Source organism: Malus sylvestris, chromosome 16, assembly GCF_916048215.2.
Source record: "Malus sylvestris chromosome 16, drMalSylv7.2, whole genome shotgun sequence".
Lineage (NCBI taxonomy): Eukaryota > Viridiplantae > Streptophyta > Magnoliopsida > Rosales > Rosaceae > Malus > Malus sylvestris.
The window spans coordinates 2,332,291-2,352,938 of NC_062275.1; the positions used below are offsets into that span (position 1 = coordinate 2,332,291).

A 20,648-nucleotide genomic window follows, 5' to 3' on the forward strand; every position below is an offset into this window, starting at 1 on the left:
ATGGCTAACATCAGCATGCCAGATAAAGACAAATTTTCGCTTTTACGGGTGCTTCATAAGAACGAGATTCCTGTCATATGTAAGCCTCAATCTATCTAGAACTTTCCTATTCGGATCGATTGGCTTCTAGAACTTTCTTCTAGTTGTGTACCAACTGTTCCATAACTTATATTTCATCGCAGTCATGTCCTCCGAAGTGAACATTGATGTCGCCAAGAAGGCCCTGGCTGAAGGAGCATGCTTTTTTCTTCAGAAACCAGTTTCTTCAGAGGATCTGAAAAATGTGTGGCAACACGCTTATCGGAAGGTAAGGAACCCAAGGAAGGACACGCATAAAACAAAATGTGGCAAGAAGATTCACGAGGCCGGTGGTGTGCTTATACCTCCCACTGGAGGTATTAGAATCCATGAGGTTGGCGGTGTGTCTAGGCTTCCCACCGGACGCGATTTGTGTCTTGACACACAAGACACTCGCGATGAACCGCAGATAGCCGCAGAGAATTATACACAAGGAGCATTGGGGATAAACAGACCAGTCGATGATAAAGAAGACCAAGAAAAAGCGAAGAAGGTTAAACTAAACACGGAGCAAGATTGCGATGAGGAAGGAATGGAAAATCAAGATTGCGATGGCAGCTCCAAACGGAAGAAGTGGCACCCCGTTTGGACAACGGAACTTCATCTCAAGTTTACAGCAGCCATAAGTGCATTAGGAGATCAAAGTAATTCTTACTTCTCATAAAACAATCTAATATTTCGTTGTAGTTTTCCTTTCACCTTGAAAGGTGCTAAATTATGTTCGTTTTCTTGTTTTCTTTTGGATGCAGAAGCTCGTCCTAGAAGGATTCTGAAATGGATGAATGTGCCTGATATAACGGTGCGCCAGGTTGCAAGCCATCTGCAGGTTTCTCTTCTACTTGTATCTCAAGTAACTTTTTTTCACATTTGTAATTGTTTTCAGAAGGATTTATGTTAGGTTTTTTTCCTTCCAGAAATATAGAAAAAACGTACACCGGATTCAGGAGGTTGGCACGACGAGCTTACCTTCATTAGGCAAATCATCCATTTGGAATAACAGAAATGAATTTCCACCAGCAAGGCAGACTTCTCTGGTATGCCGCCTGTACGAACAAGGGACTTCAAGTTCTGGAGCTCAAGGCAATCCAACGCAATTAATGACTCCGAATTCTTTCACTGGATTCAATGACTACAGAAGGCAGAATCTGTATACAGAACACAGAGTCATGTCTCACAACACAAATCATCAAAGCGAAAGCCTCTATGACTTTTATCTGAGAACTCAAGGAAAGTTTGAGAATTTGGACCAGATACTAGAAACAAACAGTTTCACATTAGGAGCTGACATGAATAAAATCAAGAGAAACCAACCACTTGGATTGGAAGAGATCATGTTTAAAGCAAGCGAAAGAACCTTACCGAGTACCAACTACATGACACCAGAGTTTGGTTCTCCCTACATATCAGCAAATACTTTTCAGGTCCCGAATGCGTCTGTCAGCATGAATCAAGCGCAGAATTATTGTCCAGCACCGACTGCTCCGTTCAATGCCCAAAATCAGGACCATTTTTCAGCAGAAGCCACGACTGAAGTAGGCCTGAATCAAGCGCAGTTTTATGCTCCAGCCCCGACAACCCCTATCAATTCCCAAAATCAGAACCATTTTTCAGCAGAAGCCACGAGAACAACTGAAGTAGGCATGAATCAAGCACAGTTTTATGCTCCAGCGCCGACTACTCCTATCAATTCCCAAAATCAGAACCATTTTTCAGCAGAAGCCACGAGAACAACTGAAGTAGGCATGAATCAAGCACAGTTTTATGCTCCAGCGCTGAATACTCCTATCAATTCCCAAAATGAGAACTACTTTTCAGCGGACGTCATGGGAACAACTGAAGCAGGCATGAATCAACCACAGTATTATACTCCAGCCCCGACTGCCCCAATCTACTTCCAAAATCAGAACCACTTTTCAGCAGAAGTCACCGGAACAACTGACGTACTTGAGGTTGTGCCGGAACAGCTACCTTCAGTCCATGAAACCAATGCAGAAACATTTCCAGCAAACTTTACCGGTGGAAGCCAAGAGCTGGATGCTGCAGCAAGAGAAGCTCATCCAGCTAGTTCAAACAATAACCAACCCATGTCGGAGTACGATGATCTGTTGAAGCTGCTTGAAGAAGATCCAGAGAAGTTCAACTGGTTTGAGCCGTTTGACAGTGCACCAAATGCAGGTGATGCCAATCGTTACCGCGCATGGCTGACGGAAACTTTACTTGAAAAGAGCCCGGATTCACCATAGTTTATCAGTTCCCAATGCAGGGTTTCATTCAAGCATGCATTATATTTCCTTCAAGTTCGTAATTTTAGTTTCGCATTACAGAAGACTTCCTGTTTCCCTTCCATCTTTTATGTTGGTTAAAAGTTTGTTTGTATCAAGTCAAATATTTGTAGCCAAATGAGATTTAATTTCTATAATCTGGAATATTATTACCATACAACGAGTAATTTAAACAAATTAAGCCAATCAGCTTTTGATAAAACAAAGTAAATTCCATGTATAGATGATTGCAACATTGAATATACACAAGTTCATGCTTCTATGTTCGTTATAGGACCTTTAAACCAGTGCCGAGCGCTCAGGATCCAAGCTAAAACTGTGATGATCAGCAAACCGCCAACAGCAACGGGAGTATAGTTGAGTGTCTCGATGGTAATTGGATAGGCCACGGGCAACGAGAAGAGGACAGAGATAGTTGCTACCCAAAGAACTGAAATCCAACCAACAAGGACCCCGTAGCGTCCCAAGTTGAAAGGTCCCGGGACAAAGGATTTGCGTGCCATGGTCACCCTAAAAAAGATGGGTAGGGCATAAGCAATGTACAGTCCAATGGTTGCTATAGAAACCATGGCATTGAATGCCACAAGGCTTCCGAGAGACTGCAAAGATCGAAACAAACATGGTTAGCAGTTGCCGAAGAAAGCAGAGATAAAATTTTTGCTACAAGTGATCATGTGCTTACTGTTAGTGCCATGCAAAACGATATGAAAGCAGAAAGCCAAACAGCGTTTACGGGGACTTCGTGTTTGTTCACTTTATGCCAAAATGGTGATAATGGCATGGCTCCATCTCTAGAGAATGCATACACCATCCTGAGAAGAAAATTAAGTGCAGCGAACAGCTGAGAGACTAAAACCTACCCAGATGGCTCTTGTTGTAGGAGAAGAATAAAACAGGCTTGCTTACCTGGAGTTGCTAGTAACTGAACTCATACCACAGAAGAATATGGCAACCGCAACCACTCCCAAACATACAATTCCTCCAACTCCACTGCCGTATCTACTCTTGAATGCAAGGTAAAATATTTCAGCAATGGCATAACCGCCAGCTTCATTGTTCTCATCCAAAAGGTACGGGATGTTAGTAACTGCAAAGGTGATGCCGAGTATATAACCCCATCCAACGATAATGGATATCACGATGGAACTAATTATTCCTTTTGGTCCATTCGTATCAGCATTCTTTGTTTCCTCTGTCTAGAAACAGAAGTTGACGGAAACACAAGGATTTAGTTAGAATTATTTGGCCAAGTAATTTCAAATTAAGGGAAATATATACTAACCATATGGGCAGAAGCATCATAGCCAGTTATGGTATATTGACTCAACAGAAGTCCCAGAACAAAAATGTGAAATTTGTTGCTGATTCCCTCCCCGTTATCAGTGTTGAAGTGAGTGAATACAAACTTCGCACTAGCCCTCTCCGTTGCAACACAGGGTATGAGAATCATGAGGAGAAAGACACCTAATATTCCAAAAGCAATAAGAAATACAAGATATAGAAGGCCTCAAACAGTAAACTGAAAACGAGCAAAAAAGAGCTTGAAAATACATTGTAATTTACACCTGCAACATTCCACGCAGCAGCGACTTGTCCAAACAAAGATAAGTACGAGATGGGCAGACTGTTTATAAGAGCATGTAGAAACAAGATTCCTGCATGGATACCAATGGTTCCGTACTTATTTATCGAAGTGCCATCACCACCATTCCCTCCACGTGTGCTAAGGAGAACGATCACGTTAATCAGCTGTGCAAGTGAGAAATCCACGCTAGTTGTAACTGCCCACTGCAATTTAAAGGTATAAATGCAGTTAGAGCTTATAATGGATTATATCACAGCCATAACAAGCTTGATATCACAATGAACAATGGAGGAATTTAACTCTAGAATGTAAAAATTCATGGAAGTACCTGACCAACTATGTTGAACCTGCAAAACATAAAGACATTTACCGTCGTCAGAAATAGTATGGCAGAAAGACCAACTTGGAACTGTCTTGTGATTAAAGTTGCAGGGCAATATAGGTTCAGAATAACATGGTAATCATATCATCATTCTAGTATCTTTGAGACATCACAAGCGAAAAAAAAAAAAAAAACTCTTAAGCGGATGCATCAGAGCCTATTCCCTCCTTCATTCCACATAAATTCTACTAAAACTGATCATCATCACCGTCCTGATGTCTAATTTACCTTATCTAAAGACACAGCTATTCATGTTGAGCATGTCCTACATTTAATCCCCACCACGATTGTAAAGGTCGTACCAATGCACAAGGCTCCCGCTTTACGCAGCAACCAAAAAAAGAACTACACACCAACCTATGCCAAATCAAGTTTCCTTCACAAAATTTGGAAGTTGACATACATGTCTTCAACATACGCTGGATCTAGTAACTTATCCAATCCGATCCAATCCTAGAAATGAAGCATCATAGCAATGAAGGATTGATTTTCAAACCAGTAAAAACTACTTAAACACATACTCACAGACAAAACTCCAAAATTTTGTTCATTTTCTAAGCAATCAAATCCAAAGTGAGTGAGTAGCACTGTTAGTAAAAGTAAAAGAACTGAAAGGAGAGGAAAGTAGTACCAGCCAGTGAGCCAAGAAGCAAAGGGTGCCCATTTGGGGCCAGCAAGCTTGGCACTCCAGTAGTACAGCCCCCCAGAAGTTGGGTACGAGGAGCAAATCTCCCCCATTGACAACCCAACGAAGACGGTGAAGACACCCGTTATAAACCACCCATAAACGAAAGACACAGGGCCGCCGTATCTCAGCCCAGTATTATACAGAGTGGTCACTCCGGTGAGCACCGATATGATGGAAAACGAAAACGCAAAATTCGAAAGCAGCCTGCAATTCCAAACCAGCCAACCCATCAACCGAAAAAACCTCAGAAATCAGTAAAGCTTGAAGCTTTGGATTCAAAACGAAGTAAAAGAGTGGAAGTTTTGAAAAATTACGAGAGGTCACGCTTGAGCTCTTGCTTGTAGCCTAGTTCGTGGAGGCGAGCGTGGCCGGAATCCTGTGAAACGCCGCCGTTTGGAGGCTGATGAGACGGCAGTGCCATTCTGTCACCGCCACCACTCACCATTTTTTCTTGGATTCAAAGAATCAAACCCAAATCTCTTCTGGTATTCTGTTTCCTTGACTTCTTGGCAGGGTGGGAATAGTCAACGGGATGGGTGGGAATAGAAAAACAAAGAACGGAGCTTTAGGAAGAAGAGGTGAGGCCAAACAGATCAGCCAGTACCAGTAGGCAATGCACCTTGTCGCGCGGAGAAGATGATGCTCCCAACGTGGCAGGGCATGGACTTTGGGTTTTTGGACTTCCCCAACGACAATATAATTATTTTAATTAATTTTTCTGTTAATGGCGTGTTCATCCCATAAACATTTTCAGCCATTGGTGCCAAATCTTTGGGTTCCTATTTGTTTGGTGTGAACGCTGAATTTTCTTGTCATGTATATTTTGGCTTCAAAGATGAAGCAACACGTAACTCTAAGGAAAGGGTTGTTATATGATACATTGTAAATTTCGAATCTAACACATGTGTGTAACAAGGTTCGGAATGAATCTGCATTAATCCATATATACGAATTTATTCATTATTAAATTATCAAATTTAAATATGGTCGTTTTTAAAATCTCATCCATTCACTTTCTGTTAATTGAAACCGAATTAAACACGATTTATTAACAGACAAAGTCGTGTGTGTAATCTTCCTAATAAAACAAAGTTTTGAATTTTCATGAGCTGACAAATTATTTGTGAAAGGTCATTGATAGCATGGCAATTACAGATATGGGAGGACAAACTAGTGTCATACCACAAGTGACAGCCCCAATAAATGATAGGACAGGCAAATCATGTTACTCAAGAGATTTTTCACCATATTGAAAATACAGTTGAGTACATTAAATATCATAATATAAATGATTGAACGCATAAAGGAAAACTTTTAATTACTTGTATTACAATACTCGGTATATCGAACCATATTTTCGATACATTAAAAAATTTCTCATGTTGACAGAAAATATCACTCTGGTTATTGATACTAGAAAATAATTATCATACACTCATCCGTGCGTAATTTATTGAATATAAAAGTCAATAAAATGCAATTACGAGAGATTCTGATCTCAAATGATTAGTAGTTTTGAATCTGAATATTTGACCGAGTATCCCATGTGACCGTCTAATTAGAATAGTAATAGTGGATTAGTGATTAAACAAACTATTAATCAATCAATGAACAAGTTAAAAATTCCTTAAAAATATCCCGTCAATGGACGAACAACAGTGATGGTCCCACTAAATGGGTCGTGGGCCGACGACTTCCTTAATACTTGAGCACACGAATTGTGGAGGCCCACTTCATAAATTGGGCTCTAAATTATCTTTGGCCCATATCCACCAAAATTAACACATTAATATTCAAATTTATTAGGAGTTAAATTTAGTTAAAACAGCATGCTACTTTTCTTTGGACTTAATTAAATTTGAAATGTTTTTTCCACGATTAAAATTATATTAGAAAATCGCTTAAATAACAAAATAATTTGATTCTAAATGCTAATGCTATATTTAATACTTCATCAAAAAAAAAAAAAAAAAAACTTCAGAAACAAATAAAAATATTTTGACAAAAAAAAAATCAAAAGAGAAAAAATAAAAAACGTACCAGCCAGTGAGCCAAGAAGCGAAAGGGCCCCATCGTTTGCCAGCGAGTTTGGCGCTCCAGAAGTAGAGCCCACCAGAAGTTGGAAAAGCAGAGCAAATCTCGGCCATGGACAGGCCCACCAGAAGTGTGAGAAAGCCCACTACGGGCCACCCGTAGACCATGGTAACGGGCCCACCATATCTGAGGCCCATACTGTACGTTGTGTTCAGACCGGTCAGAACCGATATGATGGAGAAAGTCATCGAGAAATTGGCTATTGCCCTACACAACGTAACATGCACCGTGTGAGTAGCGCATTCCTACCCTTTTTTTGCTCTTGAAAATCAAGATCACAAAAACGAGTTATACGAGGTTATGTACAATTTTGGATTGGACAAGGATTATCTGCCCTCCCGTGTTCTGTTGTTTTGTGTGATCACGGTTAAGTCAGGTTAACATTTTATATTTTTTTTTATAGAAATAATAAGACAAAAATGAATAGTATATATAAAATGTTGACGTGGCTTAACCGTAACCACACAAACAAGAGGGCACGGAAGGGCACCGGAAGTGGAAAGGCAGACAATCCTTGTCCTTTTGGATTTTCTCGTCTTGCCTAACAAATTACTTAATATAGAAATCAAGAATTTTAGATTCGATTTTGTAATGTTATATATACACGTAAGTTGTTATTTCTCTTTTTATTCTTCGTTTGTAACATTTTGACTGCAGATTGGGTCGTAACTAAGTAAGTTATTCATTTAGTGTGACCAATTAAATTATTAGGCGGAAAAGTAGAAAATTAAAATAAATTGACTAGATATTTGTTTAAAAATATTATTCAAAGTCACTCTCTAATGTGACATGTTGAATTAATAAATGATGTTCAAAAACAACGGCCAGGAAAATATGCAAAAGAAATAGATGGCATGAAACCCCAAGCAATTTGAAACATTGAAAATTAAAAGAAAGGAGCTTTTCCTGGTTTAAAATATCTATGAAATTGTGGATATAGGAAAATTTATGAAGATTCACTACAAATATTTTGCCATTGCAGGTTTCAAACTTTCAATTTTCTTTTTATTTTTTTTCTAAGTTTGACTAAATATAAATGAGTTGATATACTCACCCTATTACAAATGTTCAAGACAACCTATATCGATATTTTTATAAATTTGCTTCTCGTTATTCCTATATTAATATTTTAAACAGTAGTTGAGAGTGACAAGAAATATACCAAAATATCTGATGCATTTTCGATATTTTAGTGGAAATTAGCAATCATATTATATGTGCTCATGTTAGAACTGATATTCAACGACTAAAAGTCCAAAACAGCTGTGATGAATAAATGATAATCATCCAGAAGTAAACAGAACTGAAAAATATGTGATTGTGATGTGGGAAACAAAATGCACACACAATGAAAAGTGCTTTAACTGCATAAACCCAGCAGCCCCAATACAGAAAGGTCAAAACTCAAAAGTGCTTTCAGATATATAGCAGAATCAGATTCAAGTACAGAAGAAGTTAAAGGTAAAATGAAATTCAAGGGGATAGGGTTCATACGAGAGGTGACGACTGAGCTCTTGCTTGTAACCGAGCTGGTTCAGGCGAGTGTCGTCGGAAGAAATGGCGTCCCCGCCTTGAAGAGGCTGATAAGGACCTTCCTCCTCCTCCATGCTATCACTTGTTGCCCTCGATCTCTCGAAGCACTGAAAGATTAAAAGATCTGTCAACTGTTGAGAAATAGAGATAGCTACTTAACAGTCAAACACAAGCACATGGACCAAAGAGTTCGAGCTTAAAAGCTAAAAGCACTTTTCCAAATAGTGGGTAGAACTTATTATAAAGTTAGGTCGAATGGGGCCAGACACAGTAATATAGATATGATCTTTAGTTTGCGTTGCAGGGAACTGAACTGCCATAAATTGACGAGTTTGAGGCGTGTGGGGAACTGCTTTTTTTTATTTTGCTCTCTTTTTTTCCATAATTGTTCAATTTTTCTTCGGTACAGCTGAGCATGAATACAGAATATTTTTCTCACCTTCTGATTTGATCCTGCGGCTGCGATTGAGTGACATGTTGACAACACAAAAAAATTGTTAGTTGTCTTCTCTCTTCTTCTTTCTTACCAAACAAGCTGATTCCACTCCATCTTACTTGTCTGTCAATGCGCTATGGAAGTGGATCCTCTCCTGAGCACAAGCTCATGATCCTCCTGATCAACCCACGTGAGCAGTTGGATTTTGATCAAACGACTACAATTATTATAATTTTTAAAGGAATCATCTGTTTGTAACCGTTGGATTCCAACGGCTCACGTGGACTGGTCAGCAGGATCTGATTAGCCCACGTGAGCGGTTGGATTTTGATCAAAGGACTACAATTATTATAACTTTTAAAGGAATCATCTGTTTGTAACCGTTGGATCAAAATCCAACTGCTCACGTAAACTGGTCAGCAGGATCCTGAACTTGTGCTTAGGAGAGGATCCAATCCTGAGAGTTATGTAACACAAGATAATCACATACTGTTATACATTTCTTGTATAATAATTTTTTATTAGTTTAAAATATTGACACCCTAATATCATAAAAGTCCTCAGCGAATGATCCACATCATGTATGTTCTTTTCCTACATACCCTTTTTGAAGTAAGACTGGAACAGTTACATACTGTATAATTAATTGGTCTTATCATTGAATTTAATCACAAATAGTTATCTTTTGTCTAAAGAAAAGTCACAAAGTTATCTACTGAGAGATGATATTGAGTTCTCAAAATATATAAAAACGATTGGCACGTAGGAAAATTTTAAACACACTTGATGAGTACTTCAAAAGGTCCCATGAGGAGTGAGGAGAACATTTTTACAGTTACAAACTGTTTAGTTATTACAACGTCACTGTCTCAAACAGCCTAACTTTCAGACTTCTGATACAGGAAGAAAAGTAAAGTAAATATGAAACTAAATGTATATCTGAATTCGAATCAGCAGCCAGCTGCTAGTTGGCGAGAAGCAGCCAGCCTCTTGTAAATCTCCAAAACCAATCTGCTGTCAACTAATTCGTCACCACAAGAAGCCACTGAAATCTGGTCTTGGGGTTTTGCAATCTTCTTCGCGGCAATCCTTCCCACACCCCCGGCCTTGCCCGCCATCTGAATCATCATGTCAACGTAACCATTATGCAACTTTGCCAAAAGTTTTATTGGTGAAACAAACTTCAGAAACCTCAGCTTGGTCTTGAGCTTCCAACTCCGCCTAGGACTGTTGCTCCCTTTAGCTCCTCCGCCGAGCCTGGTGACCCTCATCTTCTTTCTGGTCTCACCATTCATCCTTTGGTACCTTCTCCTCCTCCAGTACCTCTTCAAGTTGTCGTAGTATGTTGTCGGGTCGATCTCCATTTTAATTGATTTCTACTAGCTAGTAGTGTGTCTGCACCCAGTTTCTTTGTTGTGTTTATATAAAGAGAGAGGGTTTTGAGGGTTTGAAAGAGGTGTGCCAAGAGAGGAAGTAAGAAGGGTTTATATAGACGAGGAGGAGAACTGTGTGCCAAGTCAGAAAGTAAGGCTAGGTCTTACATTACTCGAGGGAATATAATCATACTAATTTATGAGAATATATATGTGAGTTTTGCAGTGTACTTGGTCAATATTGTACGTCTGACCAGGTGGGCTAATCTTGTTTATTTGAGTAACCAACATTGATATATCATGCATGTTATACCGAATTGATTATACTAAATCTAATCCATGGAATACTTATATCTGTATAATTACTAGGGATCGTCGAGAAGTGTTTTTAAAATAACTGAAAGTGTTTTTGGTGAAAATGTTTTTTTTTCTAAACTAATTTTTAGTAAAAATGCAAGTGAATCATGAAAAAGAACTTGAAGTGCTTCTTGCATGAAGCACATAACTGGTTATTCTTGCATGAAGCATATAACTGGTTATTCTTGCATGAAGCACATAACTGGTAGCTAGTGCTTTTGAAATCTAAAAACATTTTCTCTAAAAATGTTTTCAGTCATTTTAAAAACATTTCCAAATGAGTCATTTTGCTATCATCCATATCCTTTGCAAAAACAAACAAGAAAAAGGCACAAAATTAATATAACAAATTTACACCACATTCAGTTGGAAAACGGAATTAATTATATAAATATAAAAATATTATCTTGTCATATAATTTGATAAGCAATGAAAAGGAAGACACAATTTGGCACATAGCTAGGGAAAAAAATTGGTGGTTGAAATTTCACTTAGGAAACTCTCATATCAAAAATCCATATATTTGTGCTCTTCTTGGATGCATGAATGGTGAATTATATACGATTGACTTTGTGCAAGTGATCATCTTAAATTTGTTGTATGCATGCAGATTTTGATCATGATCATATGTTTTAAGTTTTAAGAACTTCACAACAACAGTTGTAAGCTTTCAAATTAACCATGTTTCATCAGATGATTATCCCTTGACTACATAAAATTAGCTATATATATAATCTTCTCACTATCGGTATCTAATTTCACAGTGGTCCTGTTTCCGATCAAGGCCATCAACCGCATGCAGTTGACTTAACTTGTGCTAAAAGAAAATAAGAAATGAATCTATCGTATGTGATTTGACTAATGTTAAAAGGTTAAATGTTTGCTTGAGATTGCTTTTAAAATGGTTAGAAGAGGTTTTTAATAACCCAAAACATTTTTTACTACGTCTGTCAAAAATTACATAAGCACTTATGAGTGGTAAAAATATATTTTCAAGAAGCATTTTAATTTTTCATCAAAGTCGCTACATGTTTATAATAAACGCACTGCATTCAATGCTCTATCAATTCTCCAATGAACCCAAATTTCATTGCTTCATACACACACACACACACACTCTCGTGGTTTGACTTTCCATCCTCCTCTTTTGTGTTCAGAGATAAAATTTTAAAGTACTGAAATTGAAGCGGAGATGGTTAATTAAGTTATAAGAGGTTACATACACATACAAAGAAAAATTAATTGAATAAATAATTGAGTTCTTGAGAAGCTGCCATGAATACAAAATTCATACAATTACAAACTTTTTGAGTAACAAATATAACTAATCAAACACTGGTCACACTGAAGATGAAACTAAATACGAAGAAGTTGCTTGGTCTTCAACTTATCAAGATTCAATAGGCAGCTAGTTGGCGAGAAGCTGCCAACCTCTTGTAAATCTCCCAAACCAATCTGCTGTCAACTAACTCGTCACCACAAGAAGCCACTGAAATCTGGTCTTGGGGTTTTGCGATCTTCTTCGCGGCAATCCTTCCCACACCGCCGGCCTTGCCCGCCATCCGAATCATCATGTCAACGTAACCGTTATGCAACTTAGCCAAAAGCTTTATAGGGGAAACAAACTTCAGCAGCCTCAGCTTAGTTTTGAGCTTCCAACTACGTCTAGGACTCCCCTTAGCTCCACCGCCACCGAGCTTCGCCACCCTCATCTTCTTCTTGATTTCACCATTCAGCCTCTGATACCTTCTCCTCCTCCAGTACCTCTTCAAGTTGTCGTAGTAAGTGGTCGAAACAATCTCCATTTTAATTGATTTCTAGTAGTACTAATGTGTCTGCACTCAGTTTCTTAAGTTGTGTGTGTAGAAATGACTTGAGAGAGGTGTGTCAAGAGAGGAAGTCAGATGGGGTTTATATAGAGGAGGAGAAGAATTTCGGTGCCAAGTCAAGGTGGCAGGCTAGGTCTTATGGTTGAGCGCGGGATATATCAAACAATTATGTGAATATATTCAGTTTTGTAAAATGAACTTGATCAATATGTCTGACTGGGCAAGGGCTAATCCTTTTTTGTTTGAATAATGAATCGACATAATATTATATTCGAATTTGATTACTAATTCAGTCCCTGTTACATATGATTGCTGTCATCCATTACAAAAACAAACAAAACAAAAGGGTATAAAATCAACATCAACAAATTCACACCACATTCCGATGGAAACGGCATCAATATTATAAAAAACAATAATATTCTCTTCTCAAATAATTTTATATAAGCAAAAAACAAGATTTGGCACATAGAAAAAGACTTGGTAGCTGAAAGGTCAAATATATTCCAGTTAGAAGCTCATGATCAACCCGCAAAAAGAGAGATTTTTTAGTGTGATTGGAACATGGAGTGATACACTACGTGTTACTAAATAAATTGCGGGTACAACAACAACAACAACAACAACAAAGCCTTTTCCCACTAAGTGGGGTCGGCTATATGAATCCTAGAACGCCATTGCGCTCGGTTTTGTGTCATGTCCTCCGTTAGATCCAAGTACTCAAGTCTTTTCTTAGGGTCTCTTCCAAAGTTTTCCTAGGTCTTCCTCTACCCCTTCGGCCCTGAACCTCTGTCCCGTAGTCACATTTTCGAACCGGAGCGTCAGTAGGCCTTCTTTGCACATGTCCAAACCACCGGAACCGATTTTCTCTCATATTTCCTTCAATTTCGACTACTCCTACTTTACCTCGGATATCCTCATTCCCAATCTTATCCTTTCTCGTGTGCCCACACATCCCACGAAGCATCCTCATCTCCGCTACACCCATTTTGTGTATGTGTTGATGCTTCACCGCCCAACATTCTGTGCCATACAACATCGCTGGCCTTATTGCCGTCCTATAAAATTTTCCCTTGAGCTTCAGTGGCCTACGACGGTCACACAACACGCCGGATGCACTCTTACATTTCATCCATCCAGCTTGTATTCTATGGTTGAGATCTCCATCTAATTCTCCGTTCTCTTGCAAGATAGATCCTAGGTAGCGAAAACGGTCGCTTTTTGTGATCTTCGCTAGATTGCTCCGGTCATTAGTGTGGATAAGTATATAAATGGATAGAGATAGGAAAGCAAACACAAGAGGTACGTGGTTCACCCAGATTGGCTACGTCCACGGAATAGAGGAGTTCTCATTAATTGTGAAGGGTTTACACAAGTACATAGGTTCAAGCTCTCCTTTAGTGAGTACAAGTGAATGATTTAGTACAAAAGACATTAGGAAATATTGTGGGAGAATGATCTCGTAATCACGAAACTTCTAAGTACCGGAGTGTGATATCGTCTTGACTTGCCTTATCTGTCTCATAGGTAGATGTGGCATCTTCTCTGGAAGTACTCTTCCTCCATCGGTGGAGATGCACAAGGTAATGTATCAATTTCACTTGAAGCTTACTTGTAGTTTCAGGCTTGGTCAAGCGCGATACAAACCATGTAGTAGGAGTCCCCCAAGTCGCCGGGCTAGGGGATCTGCTGAAAGAGGTGACAGACAAGGTAAGCAATCAGAGCTCCGGCTGATTGTTCACATTCTCCCTATCTTGCAGGCAGCATGAAGGATAAAGAGAAGAAAAATGAGAAGAGATGATATGAGATACTTTTGCTTTTGAAGAAGTAACTTTCCACAGGCTTATTCTTGAACTGGGCTGGAGGGTTTTCTGGTTTCCTCCAGAGTATAAGGCCGACTGAAGAATTTGAGGGTCAAAACAAGTCCATCAAATCTAGAGTACGTTCGACCCTGCTGATATAAGATACTTTTGCTTTTGACAGAGTAGTGGATGTATCGGCACGTGTGCTGTTACGCTTGTCTCCACATGCTTCTTTGTATCCTTCTCACTTGGCCTATCTGTTCCTTAGGCAAATGCGGTATCTTCCCTGGAAGCATAAGATGTTGAAGATGAGTACTCGAGAGCAATGCCAGGTAAGTACTCAGGTAAGGGGTTCCAGACAGTCAGTTCATGGCTGGAAGCTTGATTCCAAGTGCTGACTGATTGCTCTCTTTCTCCTTGTCTTGCAGGTAAGAACAAGGCCAAAGGAAAAGACAGGGAAAAAGCATGATATGGGATACTCTTGCTTTTAACCCTGATGGTATGAGATATTCTTGCTCTAGTATAGCTTGTTTGCAGAGGTATTATCGGGGGGAAAGAAAGCTGAATATTTCTAAATAGGAAAAAAAAAACAGAGGACCCGTTGACCCGGACCGAACCGGCCCGTTTCAACCGGGCCGGGTAAGGTCCGGTTCCTATTTTAAAATTTGTAATGCCCGGCTCGGCCCGGCCCGTCTCACTTTATTCCGGATCCGGTCCGGTCCCTTCAAAAATGGGCCCGGCCCGGCCCGTGCCCACCCCTAGGCCCAACGCCTATTTGCTCGTACCCGCCAAGTTGAATCATTGGCGGCTGAAGTGATGAGTCTCAAACAGGAGATTAGATGGCTCAAGCATGAGAATAAACAGTTGCACCGGCTCGCACATGACTATGCTACAAACATGAAGATGAAGCTTGACCAGATGAAGGAATCTGATGGTCAGGTTTTACTTGACCATCAGAGATTTGTGGGTTTGTTCCAAAGGCATTTATTGCCTTCGTCTTCTGGGGTTGTACCGCGTAATGAAGCTCCAAATGATCAACCTCTGATGCCTCATCCTTCTAGGGTTCTGTCCAGTACTGAGGCTCCGAATGATCCCCTCCGGTGCCTTCTCTTTCTGGGGCTCTACCGACTGCTGAGACTTCTCCTAAACAACCTTTGTGAAGGCTCCCTCTTGTTTGTTTATTTTGACTCATGTATATGTACATATTTGTAACTTATCGGGGATATCAATAAATAAGTTTTCCTTCATTTCAACGTATTGTGTTAAATACACCAAATCCTTCTTCGCTAAGTTCTTTGAATTTTCTTTTGTTGAAGTTTGTATGTTGAAGCTTTATGAGTGGAGCGTGTAGGTTGAGGTAGTATTCCCTTAATTTCCCGAGTGAGGAAAACTTCTCGGTTTGAGACTTGAAAAATCCAAGTCACTGAGTGAGATCGGCTATATGAATCTTAGAACGCCATTGTGTTCTGTCCTGTGTCATGTCCTCCGTTAGATCCAAGTACTCTAAGTCTTTTCTTAGGGTCTCTTCCAAAGTTTTCCTAGGTCTTCCTCTACCCATTCGGCCCTGAACCTCTGTCCCATAGTCGCATCTTCTAATCGGAGCGTCAGTAGGCCTTCTTTGCACATGTCCAAACCATCGTAACCGATTTTCTCTCATCTTTCCTTCAATTTCGGCTACTCCTACTTTACCCCGGATATCCTCATTCCTAATCTTATCCTTTCTCGTGTGCCCACACATCCAACGAAGCATCCTCATCTCCGTTACACCTATTTTGTGTACGTGTTGATGCTTCACCGCCCAACATTCTATGCCATACAGCATCGCCGGCCTTATTGCCGTCCTATAAAATTTTCCCTTGAGCTTCAGTGGCATACGGCGGTCACACAACACGCCGGATGCACTCTTCCACTTCATCCATCCAGCTTGTATTCTATGGTTGAGATCTCCATCTAATTCTCCGTTCTTTTGCAAGATAGATCCTAGGTAACGAAAACGGTCGCTCTTTGGTATTTCTTGATCTCCGATCCTCACCCCTAACTCGTTTTGGCCTCCATTTGCACTGAACTTGCACTCCATATATTCTGTCTTTGATCGGCTTAGGCGAAGACCTTTAGATTCAAACACTTCTCTCTAAAGGTTAAGCTTTGCATTTACCCCTTCCTGAGTTTCATCTATCAACACTATATCGTCTGCGAAAAGCATACACCAAGGAATATCATCTTGAATATGTCCTGTTAACTCATCCATTACCAACGCAAAAAGGTAAGGACTTAAGGATGAGCCTTGATGTAATCCTACAGTTATGGGAAAGCTTTCGGTTTGTCCTTCATGAGTTCTTACGGCAGTCTTTGCTCCTTCATACATATCCTTTATAGTTTGGATATAGGCTACTCATACTCCTTTCTTCTCTAAAATCCTCCGAAGAATGTCTCTTGGGACCCTATCATACGCTTTTTCCAAATCTATAAAGACCATGTGTAAATCTTTTTTCCCATCTCTATATATTTCCATCAATCTTCGTAAGAGATAGATTGCCTCCATGGTTGAGCGCCCTGGCATGAACCCGAATTGGTTGTCCGAAACCCGTGTCTCTTGCCTCAATCTATGCTCAATGACTCTCTCCCAGAGCTTCATTGTATGACTCATTAGCTTAATACCCTTATAGTTCATGCAATTTTGTACGTCGCCCTTATTCTTGTAGATAGGCACCAAAGTGCTTGTTCACCACTCATTTGGCATCTTCTTCGTTTTCAAAATCCTATTGAAAAGGTCAGTGAGCCATGTTATACATGTCTCTTCCAAAACTTTCCACACTTCGATTGGTATATCGTCTGGGCCTACTGCTTTTCTATGCTTCATCTTCTTCAAAGCTACAACCACTTCTTCCTTCCGGATTCTACGATAAAAATAGTAGTTTCTACACTCTTCTGAGTTACTCAACTCCCTTAAAGAAGCACTCCTTTCATGTCCTTCATTGAAAAGATTATGAAAATAACATTTCCATCTGTCTTTAACCGCGTTCTCTGTAGCAAGAACCTTTCCATCCTCATCCTTGATGCACCTCACTTGGTTTAGGTCCCTTGTCTTCTTTTCCCTTGCTCTAGCTAGTTTATAGATATCCAACTCTCCTTCTTTGGTATCTAGTCGCTTATACATATCGTCATAAGCCGCTAACTTAGCTTCTCTCACAGCTTTCTTCGCCTCTTGCTTCGCTTTTCTATACCTTTCATCATTTTCATCGGTCCTATCCTTGTATAAGGCTTTACAACATTCCTTCTTAGCCTTCACCTTTGTTTGTACCTCCTCATTCCACCACCAAGATTCCTTTTGGTATGGGGCAAAGCCCTTGGACTCTCCTAATACCTCTTTTGCTACTTTTCGGATACAACTAGCCATGGAATCCCACATTTGGTTAGCTTCCCCCTCTCTATCCCACACACACTGGGTGATTACTTTCTCTTTGAAAATGACTTGTTTTTCTTCTTTTAGATTCCACCATCTAGTCCTTGGGCACTTCCAAGTCTTGTTCTTTTTTCTCACTCTTTTTATATGTACATCCATCACCAGCAAGCGATGTTGATTAGCCACGCTCTCTCCTGGTATAACTTTGCAATCCTTACAAGTTATACGATCCCCTTTCCTCATTAGAAGAAAATCTATTTGTGTTTTTGACGACTCACTCTTGTAGGTGATCACATGTTCTTCTCTCTTCTTAAAGAAGGTGTTGGCTAAGAAGAGATCATATGCCATTGCAAAATCCAAGATAGCTTCCCCATCCTCGTTTCTCTCCCCAAAATCATGGCCACCATGAAAACCTCCATAGTTGCCTGTCTCCCTGCCCATGTGTCCATTTAAATCTCCTCCTATAAATAACTTCTCCGTCTGAGCAATTCCTTGCACCAAGTCTCCAAGGTCTTCCCAAAATTTCTCCTTCGAACTCGTATCCAACCCTACTTGTGGTGCGTACGCACTAATCACATTGATAAGTTCTTGTCCTATTACAATCTTGATTGCCATGATTCTATCTCCTACCCTCTTGACATCTACAACATCTTGTGTCAAGGTCTTGTCCACGATGATGCCAACACCGTTTCTCGTTCTATTTGTGCCCGAATACCATAGTTTAAACCCTGAGTTTTCTAGATCATTTGCCTTACGACCAACCTACTTAGTTTCTTGTAGGCACATAATATTTATCCTTCTCCTCACCATAACTTCCACTACTTCCATAGATTTTCCCGTCAAGGTTCCTATATTCCACGTTCCTAAACGCATTTTGCTCTCTTGAACTCTACCCTTCTGTCCTAGCTTCTTCACCCTCCCCCGTCTAATAGGATCAAAGTACTTCTTTTGTGTGTCCCGTGTAAAGTTGATGGGAGCATATGCTCCCGAACAACTTTGAGTGGAGTCGTTCGAAAAGAAGTTTCTATGGCCCCCTTGCTCATTTAACACTGCATCCGGGTGCCGATGGAGATACAGCGACCCTTGCTCACTTATCACTGTGCTCGGGCCACACAGCGCGCCACTTACGGGTGACGCCCTAGCTTTAGCGCGATTTCGTTCTGGATTCATTTTCATAAGGATTCGACGTGATCATGGAGTGCCGGCTGTCGACTACCTGACGCCCTCCTCCTCCTCCTTTATCTGGGCTTGGGACTGGCAATGTAAGATAAACTTACATAGGCGGAGTTTACTAAATAAATTGCGGGTATGTGTATTAATTATTAAATAATTATTAATATGGGAATTATTTAATAATTAATATGGATAACGAGAAAGTCGAGCCGCACTCCTTATGCGGGAGAAATTTTTCATTGGGAAGGGAACACGGGGGATACATCACTTGTTTTTATGTAAGTGGTGATAAATTTTAATTTTTAAGTTATTAACATTTTAATACTAAATAAATTGCGGGTATGTGTATTAAAATGTTAATAACTTAAAAATTAAATTGCGGACTGTCTCGAACTGTCTCGAACTGGACTAGCTTCAGGAACTAAGCTAGACTGGCTTAGACTAGACTAAGCTGGACTAGCTTAATGTAGTGTTTGGTGCAGTGTCGGACTAAGAAGCAGACTAATTAATAAATTATAATATTATATATATATATATATATATATATCTATCAATATTTTATGTATCTATTAATATTTTATCTATTTTATTTTTAATTTATTTTTTTCTTTTTGGATTCTCTTCCTTTTTTCTGGAAACATCCACCATTTTTCCACAATTCTCCCTCGTTTTCTCCGGCACACCGTCTCCCTCTCATCCCTCTTTTTTCTCCCCTTTTTCTCCCTGTTTTCTTCTTCAACGGAGGAAGCTGTGCATTTTGCACCTAATTTGGATCAAAGACCAACAAGTCTTTCTTCTTGTTCCTCTAACTAGAGATAGCTCTCTTTTTCACAAAAATCCCAAATCAAGGTAATAGATTTCTGGGTTTCTAGAGAAGAGCATTGTGGATTTCTGGAGGTCTTTCGTTTTTTGCCTACAAATTTCTGGAGAAGTGCACAGCAACCCAAGGTAATAGATTTCTAGGTTTATTGCAGATTTTGATATTTTATATATTTGGGATTTATAAGGTTTAATCTTCGAATTGAAGTGTTGTGTATGGTGTGGATTAAGCTTATTCGAAGCTTAACTGAATGAATTCATCTCTGAAGCAAACAGGGGGTTGGGTTCGCGGGACGGAATGGGCAGAGCCATTTCAGATTTGGTGACTAGAGAAGAGGGCAGAAGGCATGATTTGGTAACTAGGTTCGCGGGAAGAAGGAGATCCGGGATGTATGCTTGCAGACGACGTGGGCGCTAGAGACGAGATTAGCAATCCGCCAGTTTTTGGGGGGACCAGCTAAGAACTGCTAGTGAAGCTTTTAGTCGGTGCGAGTCCGACTTAATCTCATTAAAGGCAGTCTTTGTTTGCGCCATACACGGGCTAGGACTCCTACCTAAGGCAGTCCAGTCCAGTGAGACTTAAAGAGGCCAAACAAACGTGCCCTCAAGTGACTAATTATAAAGACCCTCAAGTGACTAATTATAAAGACTAGGACTGCAATATTTTCTACCAAATAGTATAACTGAGTTCTAAAATTTATGGAAAATGTGGTTTGACTCACAAGGCGTACATAGTTTGAGAAGTTAAGGGCTCGTTTGAAAGTGTTTTTAAAATGACTGAAAACGTTTTTAGAGCAAATGTTTCTGGGTTACA

The 20,648-nt window shown here is 39.8% G+C and overlaps 3 protein-coding genes and 1 pseudogene across 6 annotated transcripts; 1 reads left to right on the forward strand and 3 right to left on the reverse strand.

Annotated features, from left to right (window-relative positions):
• LOC126607761 (putative two-component response regulator ARR21) lies at positions 1-2,321 on the forward strand (annotated as a pseudogene).
• A 145-nt stretch (positions 2,322-2,466) lies between these two features.
• LOC126608796 (amino-acid permease BAT1 homolog) lies at positions 2,467-8,858 on the reverse strand. 4 transcript variants are annotated; one of them, XM_050276798.1, is made up of 8 exons: positions 8,604-8,858; positions 7,056-7,316; positions 4,274-4,292; positions 3,926-4,148; positions 3,643-3,824; positions 3,267-3,556; positions 3,043-3,172; positions 2,467-2,959 (listed from the first exon to the last, which is right to left on the reverse strand). In XM_050276798.1, the coding sequence occupies exons 1-8, from the start codon at positions 8,714-8,716 to the stop codon at positions 2,612-2,614; spliced, it is 1,566 nt and encodes a 521-aa protein (XP_050132755.1). In that variant the 5' UTR covers positions 8,717-8,858; the 3' UTR covers positions 2,467-2,611. The 4 variants fall into 4 exon arrangements, with proteins under 4 accessions (XP_050132755.1, XP_050132756.1, XP_050132752.1 ...); XM_050276799.1 differs by having other exon boundaries at positions 7,056-7,247; positions 8,604-8,829; XM_050276795.1 differs by lacking the exons at positions 7,056-7,316; positions 8,604-8,858 and adding exons at positions 4,959-5,219; positions 5,330-6,978.
• Positions 8,859-9,846: 988 nt separating this feature from the next.
• LOC126608824 (uncharacterized) lies at positions 9,847-10,630 on the reverse strand. Its single transcript, XM_050276830.1, has one exon. It carries the CDS (start codon positions 10,440-10,442, stop codon positions 10,029-10,031), a length of 414 nt encoding a protein of 137 aa, XP_050132787.1. The 5' UTR covers positions 10,443-10,630; the 3' UTR covers positions 9,847-10,028.
• Positions 10,631-11,928: 1,298 nt separating this feature from the next.
• On the reverse strand, positions 11,929-12,812 carry LOC126608825 (uncharacterized). The gene has a single exon (XM_050276832.1). The coding sequence runs from the start codon at positions 12,611-12,613 to the stop codon at positions 12,206-12,208; it is 408 nt and encodes a 135-aa protein (XP_050132789.1). The 5' UTR covers positions 12,614-12,812; the 3' UTR covers positions 11,929-12,205.
• Between the last annotated feature and the right edge of the window lie 7,836 nt (positions 12,813-20,648).